The 23,384-nt window shown below is 32.5% G+C and overlaps 1 protein-coding gene across 2 annotated transcripts in view; it reads right to left on the reverse strand.

Moving 5' to 3' along the window:
* LOC145303396 (uncharacterized) overlaps positions 1-23,384 on the reverse strand; it is a 114,883-nt gene that overhangs the window by 12,151 nt on the left and 79,348 nt on the right. Inside the window, exons 18-23 of one of the 2 annotated variants that reach the window (XM_080144704.1) lie at positions 22,568-22,777; positions 19,886-20,094; positions 16,977-17,097; positions 8,254-8,274; positions 2,936-3,054; positions 21-174 (exon numbers count right to left, since the gene is read on the reverse strand). In XM_080144704.1, coding sequence (XP_080000830.1) covers positions 21-174; positions 2,936-3,054; positions 8,254-8,274; positions 16,977-17,097; positions 19,886-20,094; positions 22,568-22,777 — 834 coding nt within the window. The remainder of the gene's footprint in view (positions 1-20; positions 175-2,935; positions 3,055-8,253; positions 8,275-16,976; positions 17,098-19,885; positions 20,095-22,567; positions 22,778-23,384) is intronic. The other variant, XM_080144705.1, reaches the window with a different exon arrangement.

The following is a 23,384-nucleotide window of genomic DNA, read 5'->3' on the forward strand; positions in this document are numbered from 1 at the left end:
TAATTAAAAAACAATTTTACCTGTGGAATTTACTGACATGCCACCAGGGGTCGTTACAGTATTACGGCTGTTCTGCGTGGTGGCAGATGTCTGCGCTTGAGTTACCTGAAGAGCAGGTAAGGCGCCCCTCTGTTGAGATAAATTCAGAAGTTGGATTGGTTGCTGGTTCTGGAGCTAGACAAAAACATGACAAAACATTACCAAATACTCATAGTTTATTCATAATAATATCATACAAACTTCAAATTTCTAAGGTAATAAAGCTTAAATAGGTTTTTGTTTGTTTTAAATGAAGACGTTGGAAAAACTAGAATTGCATTCGGTAGAGTGCATATCTCCATTAATGGTACAACAGTTTCCTTTAATCCAACCAACACTATATGTGCTTTATGTTTTGAAAACTGTGGGGTTTATTTGAGTAACATCAGATATAGTGTTTCTGAATTTTTGAGAAAAAGATTATTTGAACTACTATTTTTATCTTGAGGGTTATTCTCACAATGTTTCGGACTCTGACCTTCTTCAAAAGTATCTCTCTTTTTTTCTTTTTTTTCAACATATTAAGGCCAGAGGCCTCTTAAGGATAAGGGTAATGTGTGTATGGTAGTCATTGGGGCAAGAGCATTAGTAGTAGAAATTTGGTATAATTAGATTATTTATGAGAACTTGTTTACATTGGACTTGAAGGTGACAATATTGTAGTCAGCTGGAAAGTAGGCCAGCAGAACAGTGTTCCACGGGCAGGCAGTTCTAGGAAATAAGTTTTGTTTATAAAATCTACGTTTAGGTTTAGGCACCGATAGAGAGTGGGCGAAATTTTTTATAGTTATCTTGGCTAGACAAGTGTTTTTTGTGAAAGATTGGAAATAGGGGACGATAAATCAGAGCTCAGTCAAACACCTGCTATGAAAATAAGCTCGCAATGCCTCTTCTGTGTGAAAGAAGTTGCAGAGAAGAGAAAAGGGCATCACTTACTAAATTATGAAGTCCGTTTTGAATTTTGTTAAGGCAGGATAGATGCTCTGAGTATCTCCTGTCCAGATGTGGGAACAGTACTCATCAAGATGAGAGCCATTCATTTCAATTACAGCCAGATGTAGGTCAGAGTGTTGATGATGGAAAGAGAGAAGCTCGGTTTTAGATGCGTTAAAATTAACTAGCCACCTTTTTCTCCATTCCTTCACGTGCTCAAGATAAGAGAAAATCAGGGAGATCTCGGACATTTCAGACTTTTGAAGTGTTGCCATAGATGGTAGTGTCATTTGTATAACTGTCTACAAATATCTAAGAATGTGATTTGGGAAATCATTGATGAAGATCAGGAAGAGAGTTGGGCTAAGGATGGAACCTTCAGAAATACTATATTGTGAACTTCTGATTTCTGTTCAGCAGCCACTACTCTTTATAGCCTATCAGCGAAGAATGATTTAATAATTGAGAAGACATTTCCAGCTCTTCTGTAGCTGAAGATTTTGTGAGTAGACCTTTATGTCATACCCTATCAAAAGCCTTTGACATATCAAGAGCAATTGCTCTAGAAATGAAGCCCGCGTCGAGAGATGTACTAATGCTGTGAGATATTCCAGTTAGCTGTAGATCTGGCAGAATGGAGAAAACTCAGGAATCTGTATAGAATTTTGAATGTTACCTTTTATTTAATCCATAAGGGTAGCATGCTCTTATTCCGTCAGCCATAGCTGGGCAAAAGTCCTAAGTAATTCACAATTGTATTCTTAATATCATCTGCCTTGTAGGATAACAGATAAAGTACTAAATAAAATTTGGTTCTAAGTGACATCTTCTGGAGGTTGAAGGTTCAATCCTCAGTGCAAGCAATACTAATACAATTGTGAATGACTTAAGACTTCTACCTTGTCATGGCTGATGAAACAAGAGCAAATTAACTTTGTAGATTAAATAAAACGTTCTGTTGAAAATTCCATACAATTTCCCAAGTTCAACAGAAAGATTCCGGAGTTCGACAAAATACACCTAAATAAGGTCAGACATTACATGGCAGAAACATGAGAATAATACCCAAGATGAAAACAGTAGTCCAAATAATCTCATCTGAGCTCCAATCTATAATCCGCACTTTACCAAACTTTCACAAAAACACTCATCTAGCTGAAACCATGATCAATAATTTCCCCCACTCTTTATCTGTGCCTAAACCTAAATGTAGATTCCATGAACAAAGCTTCTTTCTTAGACCTGCACGCTTGTGGAACTCTCTTCTATTTTTCTGCTTTCCAGCTGTAATCCAATTACCAAATTTCCACTACTAACGATTACTACGATATTGTAACATTAACTACCATATACTCATTAACTCTTATCCTCAGAATAACTGCCATGAAACATGCTTGACTGCACTTCAATTTTTTATTCTTTTTATAAGTCATTTACAGCAAGAAGTCATTTAGCTACCACAATTGCAAAGAACTTTCCCTCCTTTGATATGTCTAACACTAAACAGAGGTCCTTATTTAAAAATCTCTCATCCGAGAAACATATCGCCATAGAATTGCTTATCTGTGCACTTCAACTTGGATGTCTTCACATCCAATGTTAATAAGAAATAATAAAAAGAGGCAACAGGGAGAAACACCAAAGGAGAAAGTAATGCTTATGAGGATGGCTTCCCAGCCACCTTCATAATGTTATCATTTTGCAATAAAAAAAAGTGAAGGGAAATGAAAGAGTATATGAATGTTAATAAGTGTTGATTTGACATAAGACTTCCATTTGTTTAGTTGTAATTCCTGGTCTTCTTCATTTTCTTCTCTTTCTTGCTTCTTTCTATCTACTTTCTCCACCTCGCTATTAAAATTGATACTTTGTCATAAAAAGTTGTAGCTTTAGATTTTTATGGCAAAAAATGCTAAAACAAGATGAAAAGCAAAAACATGACGAGGAAGCATGCATAACTCACCTGCATAACGGGTAAAGATGGGGGCCTCAGGTTTTGTGCAGCTCCTTTTAATCCAGCAGGCATCAACTGACTCAGGTCGATTGGGATGGGGAGCATGGAGCCAGAATTGGTGAACATTCCTACAATAAATAAGAAAAATAAAAATCTAACACAACAACAGAAAAAAAAAATCCTGTATGCAAGAACAGAAAAATAAAAATTGTACACAAAAACAGAAAAATAAAAATTGTACACAAAAACAGAAAAATAAAAATTGTAAACAAAAACAGAAAAATAAAAATTGTACACAAAAACAGAAAAATAAAAATTGTACACAAAAACAGAAAAATAAAAATAAAATTGTACAACAAAACAGAAAAAAAAAAACGAACGCAACAACAGAAAAATTAAAACCTAACAACAGAAAAATTAAAACCGTACGCAATAACAGAAAAATAAAAACCTAACAACATAAAAATTGGACTTGAAAGAGATTATTCAAAAAATTTAATTCCCTCTAATATTTTTTTTGTTCAAAAACAAAAAAAAAGCATATTTCCATTGAAACATAAGGACTACTGTGATAGAGGCCAGATTTATAGTGGGGCAACAAAAGTGAGAAGTTAATCAGTAAGAAGTTTGTTCATACTACATTTAAATTTGCATTATTGTAATATAGTTATTATTATTATTATTATTATTGTTCTTATTATTCTTGTTGTTATTGTTATTGTTCGTTGTTAGGACTTATTAAAAGTGAGTCTTAGAGAGTCTCATTAAGAGAGATGCTGCGTTCTGTGTTCGTGTTATGAAGAGATTCATATATATAAAATGTTCATACTTAGAAGTGTTAGTGAGGAGATAGTGTTAGTGTTCACATTGTAGATATGAGATGTCGAGACATTGTGTATGTAAAGACATTTTTAAAACACATGATATATAAAACATATAATCACTTTACCTTTTGGTAGAATTACAACACAAAGATGACGTTTATAAAAACACATGATGGGTTTATTTCTTCTCCGACCGGTCGTGGTTTTCTTAGTCAAGAATTCAAAGTTTTACATTCTATGTTTCAAAGGTGACCGTCTCGCTTCCAGACGTTCGACTCCCATCTCCCGACTCCAGACTCTCGTTTCTCATCCTCAGGCTCTCTCTCAGACTCTCCCTCAGTTTCTCTCTGCTTAACTCTAAAGTTTCTAACTATATCGAGAACTTCCCATTTTCCATGACGTCATACATATGTTAAAACATGTGTCTTCTTTCATGTGTTCTGGAAATGCGTGCCCAAAACTTTTTCCTTTGTTTACAAAAGGAATTTTAACCTATATTCCCAGTAACCTATATTTCCAATATGTTAAAAACATGTTTATTAAATTACCCTATAGTTGCATTCCTTTTCTTAAAACTATTTTATCTCTAAGCTAAACAATGGCTTGTTTTTACATTCCATTTGCTAATTCTCTCTCGTGATCTATTTCTTAACCTAAATTACGAGGTTCGAATTTCGTCTGTTCTATTTCATTTTTACATTTAACTAAATCTCTCTATTTTTATACTAACATGAAAAGGGGATAGCCCTTATCATGTAACATTATATATGTATATTAAGTAAGTATATTAGTACGGCTGAGTAGGAAATTCCACAGGTAAACGTCCTGAGGAAAAAAAAACATAAGAAAATCTTCCTTGAGAGTGAAGGGTGCTTTTATTTGAATATAAATGATACTCTTACATAAAAATCAGTGTGTGTGCGTGTGTGTGTTCCTTAATCATAGGTTCTGAAATGGCTGAGCCTATCTTTTGCAAATTTCACACAAAGCTAATTTAGGTCTGGTCATGTTTTTAGATATATTTTGTACAAAAATTCATTTGATAATATTGAAAATCAAAAAAAATCTGATCATAAAAGGTCTTTCTTATAAATAAAAATGAATTTTTACAGGGGAATATTTTATGTTACACCAACAAAGGAGAAAATAAAATCTCAGCAATTATTTCTTCTTAAAAAAAAAAAAAGACAGAATGATTGACATCTGGAGATATAGCTGAGTGGTAGAGCATTCAACTACAAATCAAATGATCCCCTGTTCAAGACCGGGTGTACCTCATCATTTTAATTTTTTTCTTATTCATGAGTTCAATTTACGATAAAAGAGGTATCATTTAAAATTGTCACAAAGTATTTCTTCATGTGTGAGTCTTCCAGTGCATTCATCATCAATGCACTAGAAAAGCGACTTTTCCAGGACATTCATCGTATGTGATGTTGTAAACAAACACAAACGGAATTTGATTAACAACATTTATTTTTTTTTTTTGCAAATTAGTTCACCAGGCAAATTATTCCTCATAATAATATTTAATAGAGGATTGATTCTATAATAATTCAAACACAGCCTGCATAAATTAAAATACCATGTTTAAGCATATTGTACTACCGGGCAACGCCGGGTGTCCAGCTAGTAAATGACTAAAAACTTCTTTTAAATATAAAACTTTTAATTTAGAATTCAACCTAATTAAAAATAAAATCCAGAAAATCTTTATCATGTACATATCCGTCACAGAACGAAGATGCCGTATTCCAAGAAATCAGTAAATTGAACAAGTAATTTTATTTTTAACTGAGAAAATCAAATTTTATGACTAAGCAAAAAGGGTCTCTCTTGCATCGCTATCTTGAAAAAAAAAAAAAAAAAAAAAAAAAAAAAAACAAAGACAGATAAGTCCACAATAGTTCAAACTCAAGAGATCAGCCTTCTAAGGATAAGGATTTCACATTAATCACTTAAATTATTTAAAAATTATTTTTTTTATAAAAATAAAATTACTTGATCAATTTACATGATTTTTGGAATAACATACCTTAGTTCCATTTTGCAGGTATATACAGCATAAAGATTTTTCTCTAGTTTTGTTGTTTTTTTTTGTTTGTTTTTTTAATTCGGTTGAATTCTAATATAAGACCAAAATTTTCTTCAGTAAAAACTTAAAAATTGAAGAAGAAAAACAATTGCCTTTTTCTTTGCAAACAATACTGATACTTCATATTAGCTGCTCTGGTGATGCTTTGTCTAATACTGTTTGGAGAATAGATAGATATTCATAGGAACATAGATAAATGTTCTCACTACAAATTACATAAACATTTCAATATAGAATCTACTCCATTCATACACCAAAAAAGAAAATAAAAAACATCTTTTATAAACATTGTGAAACTAAACAAACTTCTTATATTTTTGACAAATTTTGCTTTCCATCTTTTACTAAAAAAATGTTTAGAATTAAATTCATTTGGAAAGCAACGATTGTCTGGTTTACATTAAAACAAATACTTCAATCAGTTGCTGCTGATGTTAATATTTGCTTTATGTATACTGAATTACCTTTGTTAGAGTGACATCTAATGGATATATATATATATATATATATATATATATATATATATATATATATATATATATATAAACAAAGAATTAATAAAATATGTTAAAAAAAAACACTTGAGCAAATGTTAAAAACATATTTAATTTTCAAAAAGGAAACACTAAAGAAGTGGATTGTCCTTCATCTGCAAAGTTTGGAAAGAAATATTTTCCTTCTGAGGGGAAAAATTAGCAAAATGTGGAATCAGATTTTGCTTACAAAGTATTTAATGAAACTGCAAGTGAGCCTATATATATATATATATATATAAGAACAAATAGTTAATAAAACATGTTAAAAAAAACACTTTGAAAAAGAGTTAAAAACATATTTAATTTTAAAAAAGGAAACACTAAATAAGTGGATAGTCCTTAATCCGCTGAGTTTTGAAGAAATACTTTCCTTCTCATCAGAGGATAGGATATAGCAAAATGTGGGATAGGATTTTGCTTGCAAAAGTATTTGATGAAACTACAAGTAAGTCATAGATCTTACTTGATAACAAAAAATGAAGCAGGGGGAATAGGGTGAATAAAAAAGTGATTTCATGGGAATGGATAATCTGGTAAAGGGTAAAGTATCCAATGATGGTAAAATCCAAAAATGCAGAATCCAAGAAAGTTAGTTAAATTTCCATTCACACAAGTAAATTTCAAGGGAATTATATATATATATATATACACACACACACAGATATGATAGAGAAGAATAAACACTAAGATAAATATTTTTCCTAAGATTAATATATGCTTACTTATTTTTACAGATAAGAATAATGTTGAAATAACTCATTAAAATTGTGTCAAACAACATCGAAGCATGCCACAAACCAAAGGAGCATCAGACCGTTGTCTGAATTTCTGTGATGATGAGTTGTAGGTCAACATGAAGGTGGCTTTAGTAACGCAAAATAGCAGGAAATTCTTCAATACTCCTTTCTACTGTGAATAGAATTCACAAGATACAACAAAGAGTGCACAAAACCTCATTCAGTTCGCCTCGGGCCATTTGAAAGAACCTTGAGTCTTGTGAAAAGAAATTTTGAAGAGGATTCTCGGTGCAAAGCCTCTGACATTACAATACAAGCTAATGTCAGTCCAAGAATTGCTATCAGGTATCTTCACAAGCTGGGCTACTATAGTAGAGCTATGGGAGAGAAACCTTAGAGCCCTGTGTGGGAAGTGTTGCGAGGCAGGGGAACACATTCACCCCAACACAACAAGGATACAGGAGAAGTATACTCATGCTGCTGATGAACTCAAGCACGTGTTTCCTTTATCTTTTCTAATGGCCTCATTTCTAGAAAAGATGTTTCCAGCGGTGCTTTATCCATTATTCAGCAAGTTGATTAACCCTTCAGCCACCATTTACTAAATCAGTTTATTATCTAATGTGAGGAGCGTAAGTGTATTTTCTTGTTGTGTTTGTCTGAGTCAGTGCTAGCCATGACCAACGTATTGATTGGATCAGGCCTATCCAACCGTCTGTCTTAGCCCAAGTAAGGGCCAAAGTGGTGGTTGCATCTCATGTCCTAATAGAACATTGAACATGATCTGCTCAACCACCAGGATCCCGTCCTTTGGCATTACGGGTTGCCACCCACGGTCAACAGGTGGCCCTATTGAGGGATTTTTACTCTCTGCGGGGAGGGGGGGGGCAGTCGGTGTATTCTAATGCCTCACTGACAGGGCAGTAAATTTTTAACTATAAAGTTGTTATTTTTTCTGATCACCATAAAAACACATGTTAAATGTGCATATACAGTCTCAAACATCAAAATATACTTGTGCGGTTTATCTATGGAATTTACTGCTTTTAAACCGCTTTTTTAAAAAAATAGGTGTTTTAGTCATCAGCAAAAAAAACAGTATATTTAATTGTTAATGGAAATGTAAGTAGTTTACCTTTTTCACAGCATTCGTTTTCTTTTATGTTATTGAAAGAAGAAAAATAAATAAATCTTAATACATGATTGTTAAAAAGAATGTAACTGATGTATTGTTTTTTAATCCATTGTTTTAAAAATATAGGTGTTGCTGAAACACAGTTACGAAGTACCTTCAATAAGTTTCCAGACTGTTTTTGTACAGGCATTTAATATTGTCATAGACCCTTGAAAATTCAGTATGTTATTGCTATACATCTTATGAGATGACTGACCAAGTTTTATGATTTCAATACAAATGAACAGCTACAGCATCAATTGGAATACACTCTACTAAAGCCTGATTGTCACAGCTGGTGAATTTCAAAAATGCAATCCGAGGACACTTTAGAAGAACAATATGCAATAAACTTCCATTTTAAACTTAGAAAAAATGCCACAGAAATGTATGGAATGCTTCAGACTTGCTTTTGAACCATCTTGCATAAATTCAGCATCAATTTTTGAGTGGCATAAGAGATTCAAGGAAAGCATGGAGTATGTGAGGGATGATGAGAGATGTGGGAAGCAAATAAGACCAGCATTGATCGTCCAAATGTGTCTATAGGGACAATAAGTGCATAGTTTGATGTCATTGTAGGAACTGTACACACAATTATTCGTGAGATGATGAATATTTGCATGAAGTTTGTTTCAAGGATACTCAGAGAAGATCAGAAACAAAGACGTTATCATGACAGCAGGGAGATGGTTGAGTTGATCAATTCAGATGCTGCAATTCTTGATGCTCTGGTGACCTGCGATGAAAGCTGGGTCTCCATGCATTGGGTTCTCATTGGACAGTCAACAAGGAATACTATGTTGAGGTTTTTTAAGGAGTTCAGGAAGAGATTCCATCGGAAGTGGTCACCACTCTTCAAATCGGGTTAGTGGCATTTCCACCAAGACAATGTACCACTCCACAACTCCATCCTTGTCACAAACTATTTGACTAAGATAAGCATCAAGACAGTTCCTCACCCTTTCTATAGTCCGGACCTTTCTCCCTGTGACTATTGGCTATTCCTTAAGTGCACTGAAAACCTTAGAGGCTGTCGTTATGAAAGAATTGAGGAATTAAAAGAGGCTGTGATGAGGGTCATTGACATGCTCACACAAAAGGACTTCCATTGGGCTTTCCAGAAGTTGTTGAAATGGTACAACAAATGCATTGCAGCCGGAGGAGATTACTTTTAACAGGACTAGAGTTTCATAAAAATGTTCATACGAAAAAAGTCTGGAAACTTATTTAAGGCACCTCATATTTGTTTAAGCCATTTTTTATTACAAAAAATAAATAAAAATAATTAAAAATAGACAATGCTAATACTTGATTGTTAAAGGAAATGCAAGCAATCGTTTGTGTCCTTTGTTTTATTGTAATAAGAAAAAATAAATGAATAAGGCTTAATACATGATTCTTAAAAGACTGTAACAAACATATTTTCTTTAAACCATTGTTTTAAAAAGATAAGTGTTGATGAAACGGTTATTTGTTTTAATCAAATTTTTTGGCATAAAAAAACAGTATTTATACTTGATTGTTAAAGGAAATGTTAGCGATCATTTGTTTTTGTTTTATTGTAAGAAGAAAAAATGAATAAATTTTAATACATGACTTTTAAAAGAATATAACAAACGTAATTTTTTGTTTAAAAAGATAGGTGTCTCTGAAAAAAAAGAAACGTATTAATATTTGATTATTAAATGAAACATAAGCAATTTACCTCTTTCACGGCATTTGGATCCTTCGTTTTATTGAAAGAAGAAAAATAAATGAATGGATAAAGTTTAAAAAGGTAATGTTTTTAAACCATAGTTATTTGTTTTAGTTGTGTTTTGTTGTATTGAAGATAAAAAAAACAATATTAATACTTGATTGTTAAAGAAAACATAAATGATTAACTGTTTTTGTAATATTTCAAACAGAAATAGTTGTTTAGGTACGTGAGCATTGATATTCAGGTATGTTTTATTTTAAAAAAATCAATCATAATACATGATTTGTAAAGAGAATGCACTCGATTTATTTGCTTTTATTATAGCTTAAACCAAACTGGTTGTTTTAAATGGAAAATGTCACCAAAATGTAGTTTTATTGAAACAGACAGTTTTAATACTTATTTCTGAATAGTTTGGGCTGGTTCATCTGTTACTAGTGTCATTCTTAGACAGGGTTCAAAAGAGAGTCGCCAACCTAATAGGTCCCGAACTGTCAGCTAGGCTCCAGCCTTAGTCCCATCAATGAAATGTTGCATCCATCTGTTTGTTCTACAAGTATTTTAATGGTAGGTGCTCTGACGAACTACAAGCCCTTGTACCCTCTCAATGTAAATACCTCCAACAAAACCAACAAGCAGCAAAAAGCCTTCTACTCTAATAGTTTCTTTCCTAGGATTGCTAGACTTAGGAATTCCCTTCCAGGTTCCTGCATCCCCAATTCTACTGACATGCAGAAGTTCAAGTGTAATGTAAACAGACATCTTTCTGCTCAACTTCCTACAAAGGATCCTTGCAAATTATGTCCCAAATAGTAGCTTTCTACATCCAAGTAGTGCTGCGCCTTGTTTGGGATGAAAATGAAATAAAAAAAAATTCTTTTTATTAATTAATAAGAACGATCACTTCCAATGTCCTCCACAGAAAATTTGATGCAAATGTACATTTCATAATAGTAGGATATATTTGAAGTTTTTATAGGGGTTATGCTCTACTAATTTCTTTAAGGATGCATTTGGAGATTTAGGAACACTTTCATTGTCTTCCCCGATAAAATTAAAGAATACACGCTTACATTTTATGTCTATTCTCTAACCTTTTCTTCAATACGAAGCACACAAAAAGGTGTTTGTCCAGAAAAAACAAAAATAAAGAGAAATTTTTATAATGCACACAGTTGCAATGGAAAGAAAATATTGTAAACCAAAAATCATGCAAATTGATAAAGAAGTTTGATTTTTAAATAAGAAAATCAAATTTTATGGCTAAACTACAAGCAACAATCTCACAACACCATCTTAAAAACAGTTTAAAGGAACAAGGGAGATAAACTGATTCAAATTTGCTAGATTAACATGAGGTATTGGAAAAACTCAATTTAACTACGGTTGTTAGTGGAAGCCACTGCTGGCCCAGTAAAATAGCGGGTACTGGCGCCTGTGCCAAAAATGAATGCGCCGTGGTAAAGTACCAATGCATTTCATATATATTTATACATTGAAGTGTATAACTTCTAAATAATAGCGTCTTTTTTTAATAGATTTTATTAAAAAAAATGATAAAATAAAATGTAATTCAATAAAAAGAAATATTTTGCAGAAATAAAATTGTTGGCAAAAAATAAACTGGTTTTATTTCGTTCAATAAACTTCCATATTTGTTTCTTTTTTGACATAATAATTGAAAGAAAATGCAACTATTTGGGAGATAACCTCTTCAATTAAGTCACAAGTTAACATCTTTATATCAGCCATATTAAACTTCTGTTTTTTTTTTCTTCTTTTCCGGGATAATAATAAAAAAAATGCAAATATTTAGGAGATAATCTTTTCAATTTAGTCACAAGCTAACATCTTCAATATAGCCATATTCTGTATATAACATGAATGAAAGTAATGATGTGCAAGGTTAAAAAAAAAATTAAATTGGTTGTTTCTCACTTTCATATTCATCCTAATTTGATGAGTTTTTTTTATAATCTGTAAACTAATAACACATGTAAAATTGTCGCTGAGAAATAGTCTAGCCATAAGTATAACAATGCAAATACAGGCACTGTTTGGCTGACACCCATGTATGGAGTATTGTTGTCATATTTGGTCAGGTGCATCTGCTACTAGTCTCTCCCCCTGGAACAAGGGTTCAAAAGAGAGTCGTGAACCTGATAGGTCCTGAACTGTCATCTAAGCTTCAACTTCTGTCCCATCGATGAAATGTTGCATCCCTCTACCTGTTCTACAAGTATTTTAATGGTGAATGCTCCGACAAACTAAAAACTTTTGTACCCCCAACATAAATACCTCCAACAAACCCGACAAGCAGCTAAATCCCACCCCTACACATCAGAGATCTCTAGGTGTAAGAAAACCTTCTACTCCAATAGTTTCTTCCCCAGAACTGCTAGACTTTAGAACTCCCTTTCGAGAGTCTTCTTTCCCAACTGTACTGACATGCAGAAGTTCAAGTGCAATGTGAACAGACATCTTGCTGCTCATCTCCCTTCATAATGTCCCTGCAACTTATGTTCCCGATAGTAGCCCCCTACTTCAAAGTGGCACTGTGCTTTGTTTGGGGTGAAAATTGAATTAAAAAAGAAAAAAAATTGTACATGCATTATTGCATACCATACCTGAAAACATGTCAAATTGCACGGAAAAGATGAAATAATTAACAAATACAGTTCTGTATGTTGCTGTTTATTTTTGGTACTTTTTAGGAGAAATCTAAATGAAAAATATGTAAATAATTGGGAGCTAAACTCTTCAATATATAAATATATATATGAAAAGCAACGATTTGAAACATCACCAATGTACCTGTAGTGTGTTTAATGGTAGAAAAATTCAAGAAACTGTAATTTTGTTTATGTTTTGATGAAGTCATCGTAATAAATAATTAGCAAATACACTTTCATATTTTGCTAATTGTTTTTTGTCTTTGTATTTTTTTTTAAGAAAAATCTTAATATAAAAACGCAAATATTTGGGAGCTAAATATATATATATGTAATGTGACGCTTTAAAACATCTCCAATGTACACATAGTGTGTTTAAATGTATAAAAACTTGAGAAACCGTAAGTTTATTTATGTTTTGACAAAGGTGTGGTAAAAAAAACTTGAGAAACTGTATGTTTGCTTATGTTACAACGACGACGTCATAAAACAATTCACAAATACACTTACGTAATTTGGTAATTGCTTTTTGTTTTTAATGTTTTTAGGAGAAATCTTATTATAAAAAGATGCAAATATTTGTGAGCTCTGAAATGACATATGCATTAAATGAACTTAACGGTGGAGGAAAAAATATGTCTATTAGTGACATCATGTTTTAATGTTATGTAGCATTCGTTTATGTAGCGAATAACTGGATTCCGGAATATGAGATTTTTCAGAGCTCAGCCAATCAGAAACGACAAATTTTAGCAAGGGAGCCTTTATTATTTATGAATCGGAAATTGGAAAAATTATGCTAGGTCGATGTATCTAGGAGCCAGTTACTGTTGGTATAATCACAGATTCTGTAGTACATGTAGAATTAGTTCCAGTGACACTGGTAGCAGTGGTAGGACTAAATATTTAGAGAGAAAAATAGGGACTCTCTTCTCTAAAGATGTTGTGATTGTAATGATGGTATTGCTCGTAGGATGCAATGTAGCATCTTATTATTACAACTTAATGTGTCTCAAATGGTGTTGAAAAGCTACATAAAATAGTGGTCATTAGCCTAGATGAATTGAATTTGTATGTGGCATCTGTTGTTGCAAACCTACAATACTTTGGTCCAGAGGAGAATTTCTGCAGTAATTTTATTATATAGGAGATATTAGGTTGATGAGAAAGTTCTTTCAGAATTTTTAATTTTGATTTCAAAGTTTTGTTATAATACCTTTACTTCATATATCATTTTAAAGAGCATTTTTTGCTCTATCTAGTTGTTTATATTACAATTATTTTAAAACAATTATGTCTTCTTTTCAGAACATTAAATAAAAGATGGAAAAAAAAGCAAATTCGCACAATTTTCTTATTTCAATTCAACCTAGGCCAAAAAGCTGCTGAAACAGCTCACGATATCAACAAAGCATTTGGCCCAGGAACCACTACTGAACGCACAGCATAATTGTGATTTAAGAAATTTTGTGACGGCAATGAGAATCTTGAAAATGATGAGCATAATGGTTGGCCATCAGATGTTGACAACAATCAATTAAGAACCTTAGTCAAAGCCAATCCATGCACAACTGTTTGAGAACTTGCTTCTGAATTAGAATAGCATATACGACGATTTCCAACTACCTGATAGAGATTGGAAAGACAAAATAACTTGAGAAATGGGTGCCTTATGAATTGAACGACAACCAAAAGAAACATTGTTTTGAAGTGTCATCTTCCCTTCTTTTACGCAACAAGAATGACCCGTTTCTCGACTGGGTTGTGACTTGTAATGAAAAGTGGGTTCTTTACGACAACTAGCAATGCTCAGCTCAGTGGTAAGGGGCTGACAAAGCTCCACAACACTTCTGAAAGCTAGAGCTGCACCAAAAGAAGGTCATGCTAATTGCTTGGTGGTCTGCGACCAGTCTCATCCATTACAGTATTTTGAATGCAGGCAAAACCATTACGGTGAAGAAGTACTGTCAACAAATGGATAAAATGCATCAGAATTTTCAACAACACCCAGCATTAGTCAACAGAAAAGGCCCAATTCTCCTCCCCAACAATGCCCAAACACGTTGCTAAACCAACCCTGCAGAAGTTGAACAAATTGGGCTGCAAAACTCTGCCTCATCCGCCATACTCTCCAGACCTCTCAACCTACCGACTATCACTTTTTCAAGCATCTCAAAAACTGTCTGTATAAGAAATGCTTCAAAAACCTTACGCAATATCAAAAACGCCTTCAGCAACTTCATCATCACCAGAATGCAAGATTTTTACGTTACTGGCATAAATACACTTGCTTTGTATTGGAAAAAGTGTGTTGATTCTAATGGTGCATATTTCAATCAATAACTTTTGTTCAAGCCAAGATATGTTCATTTGAATTTAAAAGTTAAAACCCACAAGAACTTTCTTGTCAACCTGATTATATATATATATATATATATAATCTCGAAACAGATTCAGACTATAGATTATTGTTTTCATTTACGGCGATCTTTAAACGCAGCATAACAATTCATATTTTTGTCATCATAAAATGTTTCCTGCATATTAAAAGTGAATAAAAAGGATATCCACTTATTTCTATTTTTTTTTTTTCATTATAGAAATCATTCCAGACAAGGTGTGAAACCAATTGATATCAAGAGCCAACAAGAATGAAAGATGCTTATCACAAAGATAAGAGATTTCTATTGGCTTTAGTCTTTTCAGGACTAGGGCTATTTGTAAAATGAAACCAGTTTGAAGAACACAATTATGATAGTATTTATAACAAAGATTGAGACTAGCAACATCACTAATACATCCAACTGATTGTCCTCACTTTTTCTATAAATCATATCGTTCCTGGGACATTCATGTAGGCGAACATGCTCAAATTATATATTTGTGAGATCTTTACATTTTTAAAATTATATTTTTTATCGTATATGGATGCCACCATCCTTTATCTAAAATGAATTTTGAGGATTATCTTCCTTTAAAAATGTGGTAAAAACTATTTTTTGAATCTGTCTCTATAAAAGAAAATGATCTTATCTAAAAATATATGAAAGATGAATTTAATTACAATTTTTAGTAAATTAAGTATGAAGCCACTTATTGGTCATTAATTTTGTCACATAAGTATTTTTTTTTTTTAATTTATTTAAATTTTTCAAGTTTGAACTTGACTTATGAATTTAGCGATAAAATTTGTTAATTTTTTTCCTTTTTTTTTTAACAGACTTTGTTCAAAAAATTAAATATTTTTCTTTTAAACTTTTTTATTATTAAAACTTTCATCTTCACTAGTTTTATTAAGAAAAAATAAAGGTTCAAAATGCATTTTTACAGGTAATGATGAACTTTAAAAATATCTTTTAAAATAGTTTCTTTTTCGGTCTGAGCTAGTTGTGTCCAATCTTTGCAGCCTTCATGACAATATGAATCTACTCCTATGGCCCTAAGAAGACTGAGTTTGACATAATGTTCAACTTTCTTTAACTTTGTATTTTTTTAAATGATTTACACAATTCTTTATTGCTACAATTGCAAAGTCAACAAGTTACAATTTACAAATTCATATTGAGATAAAAAAAAATTTAATTTATTGGTGGGATATCTCTTTAACCCTTTTATCACAGAAGAGATGTTGCTAGTCTTTCTCCATTCAGTATTTTCATGCTAGGTGTTCAACTGAGATACAATCTCTGGTTCCTTTTTAAAAGACATTCACAACAAGAACTCATCTACAACAGCTACAAAAATCTTTTTTTTCCTCAGTGTGTCTAATATCAAATAAAATTTCAACAAACAGTTTCTTTCAAAGAATTTCCCACCCGTGAAATACAATACCATGAGACTACTTCCTTGTGGATTACAACATAATAGTCTTCAACTCCAATGTCAACAAACACTTATCATAAGTAAATTTTGTTCATTCTATTCATCACTCTCAATCTTATCAATATTCATCATCATTCAACTAACAATCTAACATTTATCCTTAAGTTGCTTTTAGCCTTGGTAAATGGTGCTCATTAGTAAAATAATAATTTATTAATAATACCAAACCTCTTCTAACGCTGAGTGAATCTTAGATTAGAGGAGACTTCAATTTCAAGGTGAAATTAAGCAACAGGTGATTTTGAATTTGTTTTACAATCAGATTTTTCTGTTAAAAGAGGAAGAAAAATTTAAAGAACAAAAAACAAAAATGACCCAAAATCTAAAGATTGCTTTGGATAAATCCAAGTAGATTGAGGTGAATTTTAGTGGATGCTGCTGGTTAAGGAAAAGCTGAAAGCATGCCAGGAGAGATGGAGGAAGCTTACCTGTGGTCATGGCAACCTGTGAAGTAACTGGATTACTATTAACGGTAGTTGGAGTGGAAGTTGTCTGAGGAAGGGAGGTAACCATGGTTACAAGTGCTGGTTGTGACAATGATGAAGCAGACTGGAAAAATGGGAAAAAAAAACCAAAGTGAAATGCATTGCTATGGTTACGCATGGGAGTTATGTTTAACTAATGTTAGTAATCAGTTGGAGTTGAGCTAATCTGGAGATTAACTTGATTATCTATAATGAGACATATTTGCCATTCATCTTTTAATGCATAGAGTACCAAGAGTATTGGTTCACAAACTTAAATTGTTCTTTGACAATGTTTGTCAACTTAAATGTTCAGGAATTAAAATAATGCTCATCTTGAATGCCATTCTCACGTTTTGGTTAACCTCTGACCTTCAGATGTATCATGTCAAACTTGGAAATTTGCACAATGGAAGAACACATGATCCTTTCTAGACGTGTTGATTGTTCACGCTGATCAGGGGTTTAGGTCATCCGTATATTGAAAGTCAACTTTATCTGAACAATATCTAAATTTGAACTCCACCATATATATGTAAAGTAAATTAATTTGTTCACCCAAAAATTCATTAATCGATTCACCAACAATAATTTTTCAACTTCGGCAAACAATCGCAATCTTTGCTATGTTAAAATACTCCTTTGACTAAATCAGTTCAGTCTTTAACTGATATTTGTTGTTTTTATTACAAATCATTTATTTTTCAAAGTCATGCTTTTTGGCAGGATCTGTAACACAAAAACCTATTCCTATATTTATCATTGTATCACAAATAATTTAAACAGCACACAAATCTGAGTACAAATGACCCTATGGAAGATGGTAGCATCACACAATTGTGACACTATAGGTCGTTGCGTGCTGGGGAGGTATGAAAATGACAAAAGAAAAAGTAGCTTTAGCAAGTAATAAAAAACTTATCAATAGACAATGGATAGGAATTTGCTTTTAACACAAAGAAAAATAAGGGTAGGGTTTAAATTAGGGTGTGACAAATGGCGATAGCAAACTGAACAATGAACTATGGATGGAACAATAGGAACAGCACTTGACGGGGAAGGGGGTCAGTCGGACACTTAGTGAGTTGAGGTCTGAACTCTGAGGTTCTCCGAGGGAGATAGGGAGATGAGCTAATGGCAATAGATGTACCCAGTCTCGACAGCAATACAAATGTGGATGTAAGCGTTTCACACACACACACAGATTCCAACTGATATATATGTGTTTTTCTTGTATTGTTTTATTTGTGGACTCACGTGTTCTCATCGACAGTTGCCAATGAGAAAATGACGATACGGCCATGAAAAGATGAACGAAAAATCCACAGCACACACAACATTTGGGGTTGGTGGGGTGACTACGGAACCACATAGGGTCACACAATAGTCCATGAGTTTTTTTTTTGTTTTTTTATTATTATGGAAATCAATCCACACAAAGGCATGAAACCATTTGATGTTATAAGTTAAAAAATAAATAAATAAATACCAATTCAAGGTCAAAACAGAAACCAACAATGTCTTATATGGATAGATTCTGACCCAGAAAGCAGTAATTTTTCCCCTTTGTCAGAAACATCACTCATGGAATGTGAAGACTAAAGAATAAAATATGGAAAACAAAGGCTGCTGAATTTAAATTTTTGGCAGGCCAGTTTAATACAGAACCACGCAACATGGCTGAACAAATCTGCTATGTTATCATGTATTAAGTTAGTATTAGAAATTTCAAAACAGAAACAAAACTATTTTTTCTAAATTTTTGAAATAAGGATTGGTAATTTGTATTGTTTAAACTACTGTTCGCATCTTGAGTGTTATTTTCACAACATTTCACTTGATGCAACCTCTGACCTTCTTCAAGTGTATCATGTCAGACTTGGAAGTCTTTCTGTCAGATTTAAGAATTTGCATAGAATTTCAAATGAAACACTTTATTTAATCCACAGGGTAGCATATTTTAATTTTATCAGCAACAACCTGGTAGAAGCCCTAAGCAATTCACAATTGGATTTTGAATTTTTTTTTTTACTCACGTTCACCCCTAACAAGACATATCACGTGGACGTAAGGGGCTACTATTTGGCACTATGCCTTGGAAAGATTAATAAGATGTTGGTTTATGTTACATTTAAGCTTCTGCATATCAATACAGTCAGGGAAGCAGGTAGCAGAAAGGGAATTCCAAAGTCTGGCTGTTCAAGAGAAGAAACTATTAGAGTAGAAAGATTTCTGGCATTTAGGGACATCAACAGTGAAGGGGTGTGCTATTGTTGCTAAGCAGGTTTATGGGAGATATGTATGTTGAGTGAGCATAAGTGCAATGAGTTCATCAGAGCACATTCACCTGTACTGAGGATTGAACCTTCAGCCTCTAGAAGAGTTAATTCACAACTGAATTTTATCAAGTACCTTCTCCATTACGCCATGGATACTTTTCTCACTGTTGTAGGCATGATTTCTTTGTTTACATTATATAGATGGTGGAGTTCAAATTTAGATATTGTTCAGATAAAGTTAACTTTCAATATACGGATGACCTAAACCCCTGATCAGCGTGAACAATCAACACGTCTAGAAAGGATCATGTGTTCTTCCATTGTGCAAATTTCTAAGTTTGACATGATACATCTGAAGGTCAGAGGTTAACCAAAACGTGAGAATGGCATTCAAGATGAGAACAGTAGTCCGAATAATCCAATTAATATGAAAAAAAATTATATATTTGTTATTGAAATGCAATGAAAATTTAAGAGTTAATAACAATCAAAGTATTCACACCAAAAACTGAATTGAAAATTTGAACAAACAATGAAGTGTTTTTTTTTTATAGCGATTGCAAAGTGGCTGCATTATATTTATTTTGTTTTTACCTGATTTTGTATAATTCCAGTGTTGTTGTTGATCATAGTGATTGGGACAATTCCTCCAGTCAGTGAAACTTGCATGTTTGAAAGGCCTGACAGGTTGGCAATATTCAGCCCAGTAGCAGGTAGGTTTTGGATATTGAGATTTGGTGGCAAGCTCGTCAGGTTGGCTATGTTGATACCTGATGCTAATCCAGACGTTGTACTGTCACCACCTAAGATAAAAATAAAATAAACAAAGAAAAATTTAAAAAAAAAAAAAGAATCATGGGAAATTTGGGTTATAGTCAGCTAATGTACTTGCTAATTTCCGATGTAGCACTACCAGTAACAGTGACAAGGCAAATCAGTTTCTTTACTTTTATTGTTCTTCGGTATTTCTATTGTGAAGCGATTTATTGAAACAAAATAGAAAAAGATATTATTGAAAAGCATACAATAGAAATTAACAAAATTATAAAAAGATAAAAATAATGTAATTAGTCTTTATTTGCACTTTTAATAACAAAATTTTTAAAAATATAAGTTTTTGTTTTATTTGAAATTTTATAAGAAATATATATTTATGAAATTATAAAAATAAGTGTTTTTATTTGAATTTATATAATAAATATATATTTAAGAAAGTAAAAAATAAAAAGAGAAAAGTAGGAAAAACGTAATAAAAAAAGTACATGCACAGAGGAGATATAGGTCCAAGAGAAAAAAGTAAAGAAACTGATTTGCCTTGTCACCACTTCTAATAGCGCTACGTTGGAATTTAGAAAGTATGTTAGCTGACTATAACTGAAATCTGATACCCAAAGTAAAAAAAAGCCAGTAGCATTCCTCTGACGGAGGAAGTATCATGTAAATATCAAATTTACAAGTGGTCCCAAGTCGCTTGTATATCTAAGTACGTGGAGATAATGACGTTAGGCTTTTGCGGTTCTTGCAGGGAGGTGTTGACGTCCTCCTACATACAGCACCTGGTATTTCCAAATGGTCACTAATCTGGTACTGATTAGACTCAATGTTGCTTAACTTTGATGATCTTACAAGAACCGAGGTGTTAATGTGATTATGCTGTACATATCCAGAATGAGAGTTTATTATTTAATATTATCATTATTATATACTATTATCATTATTATATAATATTATCATTATTATATAAGTATGCAGGTGTACTAACTGCGGTCGTTATTTGAGATTAAAACCTGTTTCTACATTGCAACTACAAAGTATTCAACTTTAAATACAAATGAGACTATGAAAGCAAAGGAAGCAGGCAGCAAGAATAGAAGAGAAAGTAAAGCATCAGCAGGTGCAAAGCAGAGGTAACCATTGTCACATGCTCCAATGGAAGAAGAACTTCAGTTTATAGTTATTCACTTAAGAATTAAATTTGTAGTTTGTAGTTTGTAATTTCTTTTTTCTTATCTAGTTGCTTAATTATATTCATTTAAGAATTAGAAATTGTACTTTGTATTTTTTTAATTTTATTTAATAAAGCAAAAGGCAAAATGCCATAATAGCAGCCAGACACTTAAATGTCAAGTTAAATCGACAGTTACTGTGTTAATGTGTCCAAACTATTTGATAAATCACTTGGCATTGATGAAACGGTTTAAATTTCATAGGGAAGAGAAAAGGAATTAATCGGCCAATTACCAATTTATCAACTGATTACCAATTTATCAGGAAAGTGGTTGATAAGATCGATTACCTGCCAATTAAGATTAATCAGTGTACCCCTATTAACTTGTCTTTGTTTACAATATAGAGTAGAACCCCGGGATATAGTAGGTAGGATATGGTTTTTTTCAGGTTATGATGTGGAATATAATGTTTTTCCAGCCCCTGGTTACAATATTTGCTCTATTCTATGGTATTATTTATGTTTTTTGATTATATAGATGTGTATTATATACTGTAGTGTATTTTATTACTGATTTTTAATGCTGTATCCCAGGGTTCTATAGTAATTAAATTAATATTAGTATCATTTATGACAACAAAATTTGCTGATAAAAACCTGTAAATCAGCTGATTATCAAAGGTTGATCAATTGGTAATCAGCCAATTTGCTTATTATTATTATTATTATTATTATTATATTGGAATCACTCATTTTGAACCGCAGTTGGATAAGATAATGTCAGAAATGCACAATGCTTCTAAATTTAATACTAACAAGTAGGGATCGGACGATTCCAATATTTTTTTTGACTCTGATGGAATTATTGATCCAGTATTAAATTCCCGATTCCGATACAATTCCCAATTCTGATTCTTTATAAATATCTATGTATTTAACTATAAAGTTGTTATTTGTCAATTACTGTAAAAACATGTTAGATGTACAGATATTTTCTCAACCGTAAATATATACTTGTGATGGATAATCTGTTGATTGTAAAATCAATAGATATTCAGTATTTTTAGTATTACTCTCAGCAGTAAAAGAATCAAATAAAAAGCCAATTAAAAGAATCGTTTTTGGCATTAAAAAATAGGCACATATTTTTCCGATTCCAATACTCTAAAAAGTTCTGATTGAGTTGAAAGGATTTTGGAATGTTAATATTTTAACATAAAAAACATAAAAAAAAATGACCTCATAATTGACTAACTGCCAATTCATTCATAGTTATTATATTTTGGGTTGATAATTAGAAATATGAGTGCAAAAAATGTTGCACTTACTTGTTAGAAATGCCATCTGATTGGTGCCTTGTTGCAAAGGGTTTTGTGACTGCACAGTAACAGCTTCACTCGTACTCGCACGACGGATGCTGTTTAGGGGAGGCGGTGTTGGAGTTGGTGGAGGTGTGGGTGTAGGGGTGGGAGTCTTCTGACTAGGTGGTCCAGACTGTTGGCCAGAGCCAGATATAGAGGCGCTACTAGAGTGCTGTGCTGAAATAAACATCAAATGCAAAAGGATTAGAGTTAGAGTTGGGTGGTATCAAGTTTTTAAGCTGATACATGGCTAACAGTTTTCGTATTGAATGTGAAAGATTACACATGCTAACGACCCGAATTTTGAAACTTCATACGAATAAGAACAATCTTATTCTATGGATTAAAATTTCGTAGAAGTTATTTAGTTTGACATAAACATCCCCAAATTTAAAAATATGTACCTGAGGAATTTGGAGAGGACATTGGCCGAACCATTGTGAATCTAACAACCAAAATAGAAAAAGTAGATCTGGCGTTCAATGTAGTATCTGTTCTGATGTTCCACTTAAGTTAATTTGTCTTTAATTAATGTAAGGGAAACCCTTCTAAACTAAGGCAATTTTTCTTTTTGCCTACTTCCAGAGTGCCCCTTTTTTGGGAGCTGATTTTCCCCCCATTGCATTAAAAAAGACCTTATGACACATTTTGCTTTCATTTGCAAATAAATACCAATAGTCCAAATAGTAAAACGAAAATCTTTGTGTCATTTTTAAAAAGCAAACATTTTTTTTTAGTTTAGCATTTTTTCTTAATCTCAACATTTCATAATAGGTCACAGTAC

Source organism: Euprymna scolopes, chromosome 19 (assembly GCF_053919585.1).
Source record: "Euprymna scolopes isolate OS-2025 chromosome 19, ASM5391958v1, whole genome shotgun sequence".
Taxonomy (NCBI): domain Eukaryota; kingdom Metazoa; phylum Mollusca; class Cephalopoda; order Sepiida; family Sepiolidae; genus Euprymna; species Euprymna scolopes.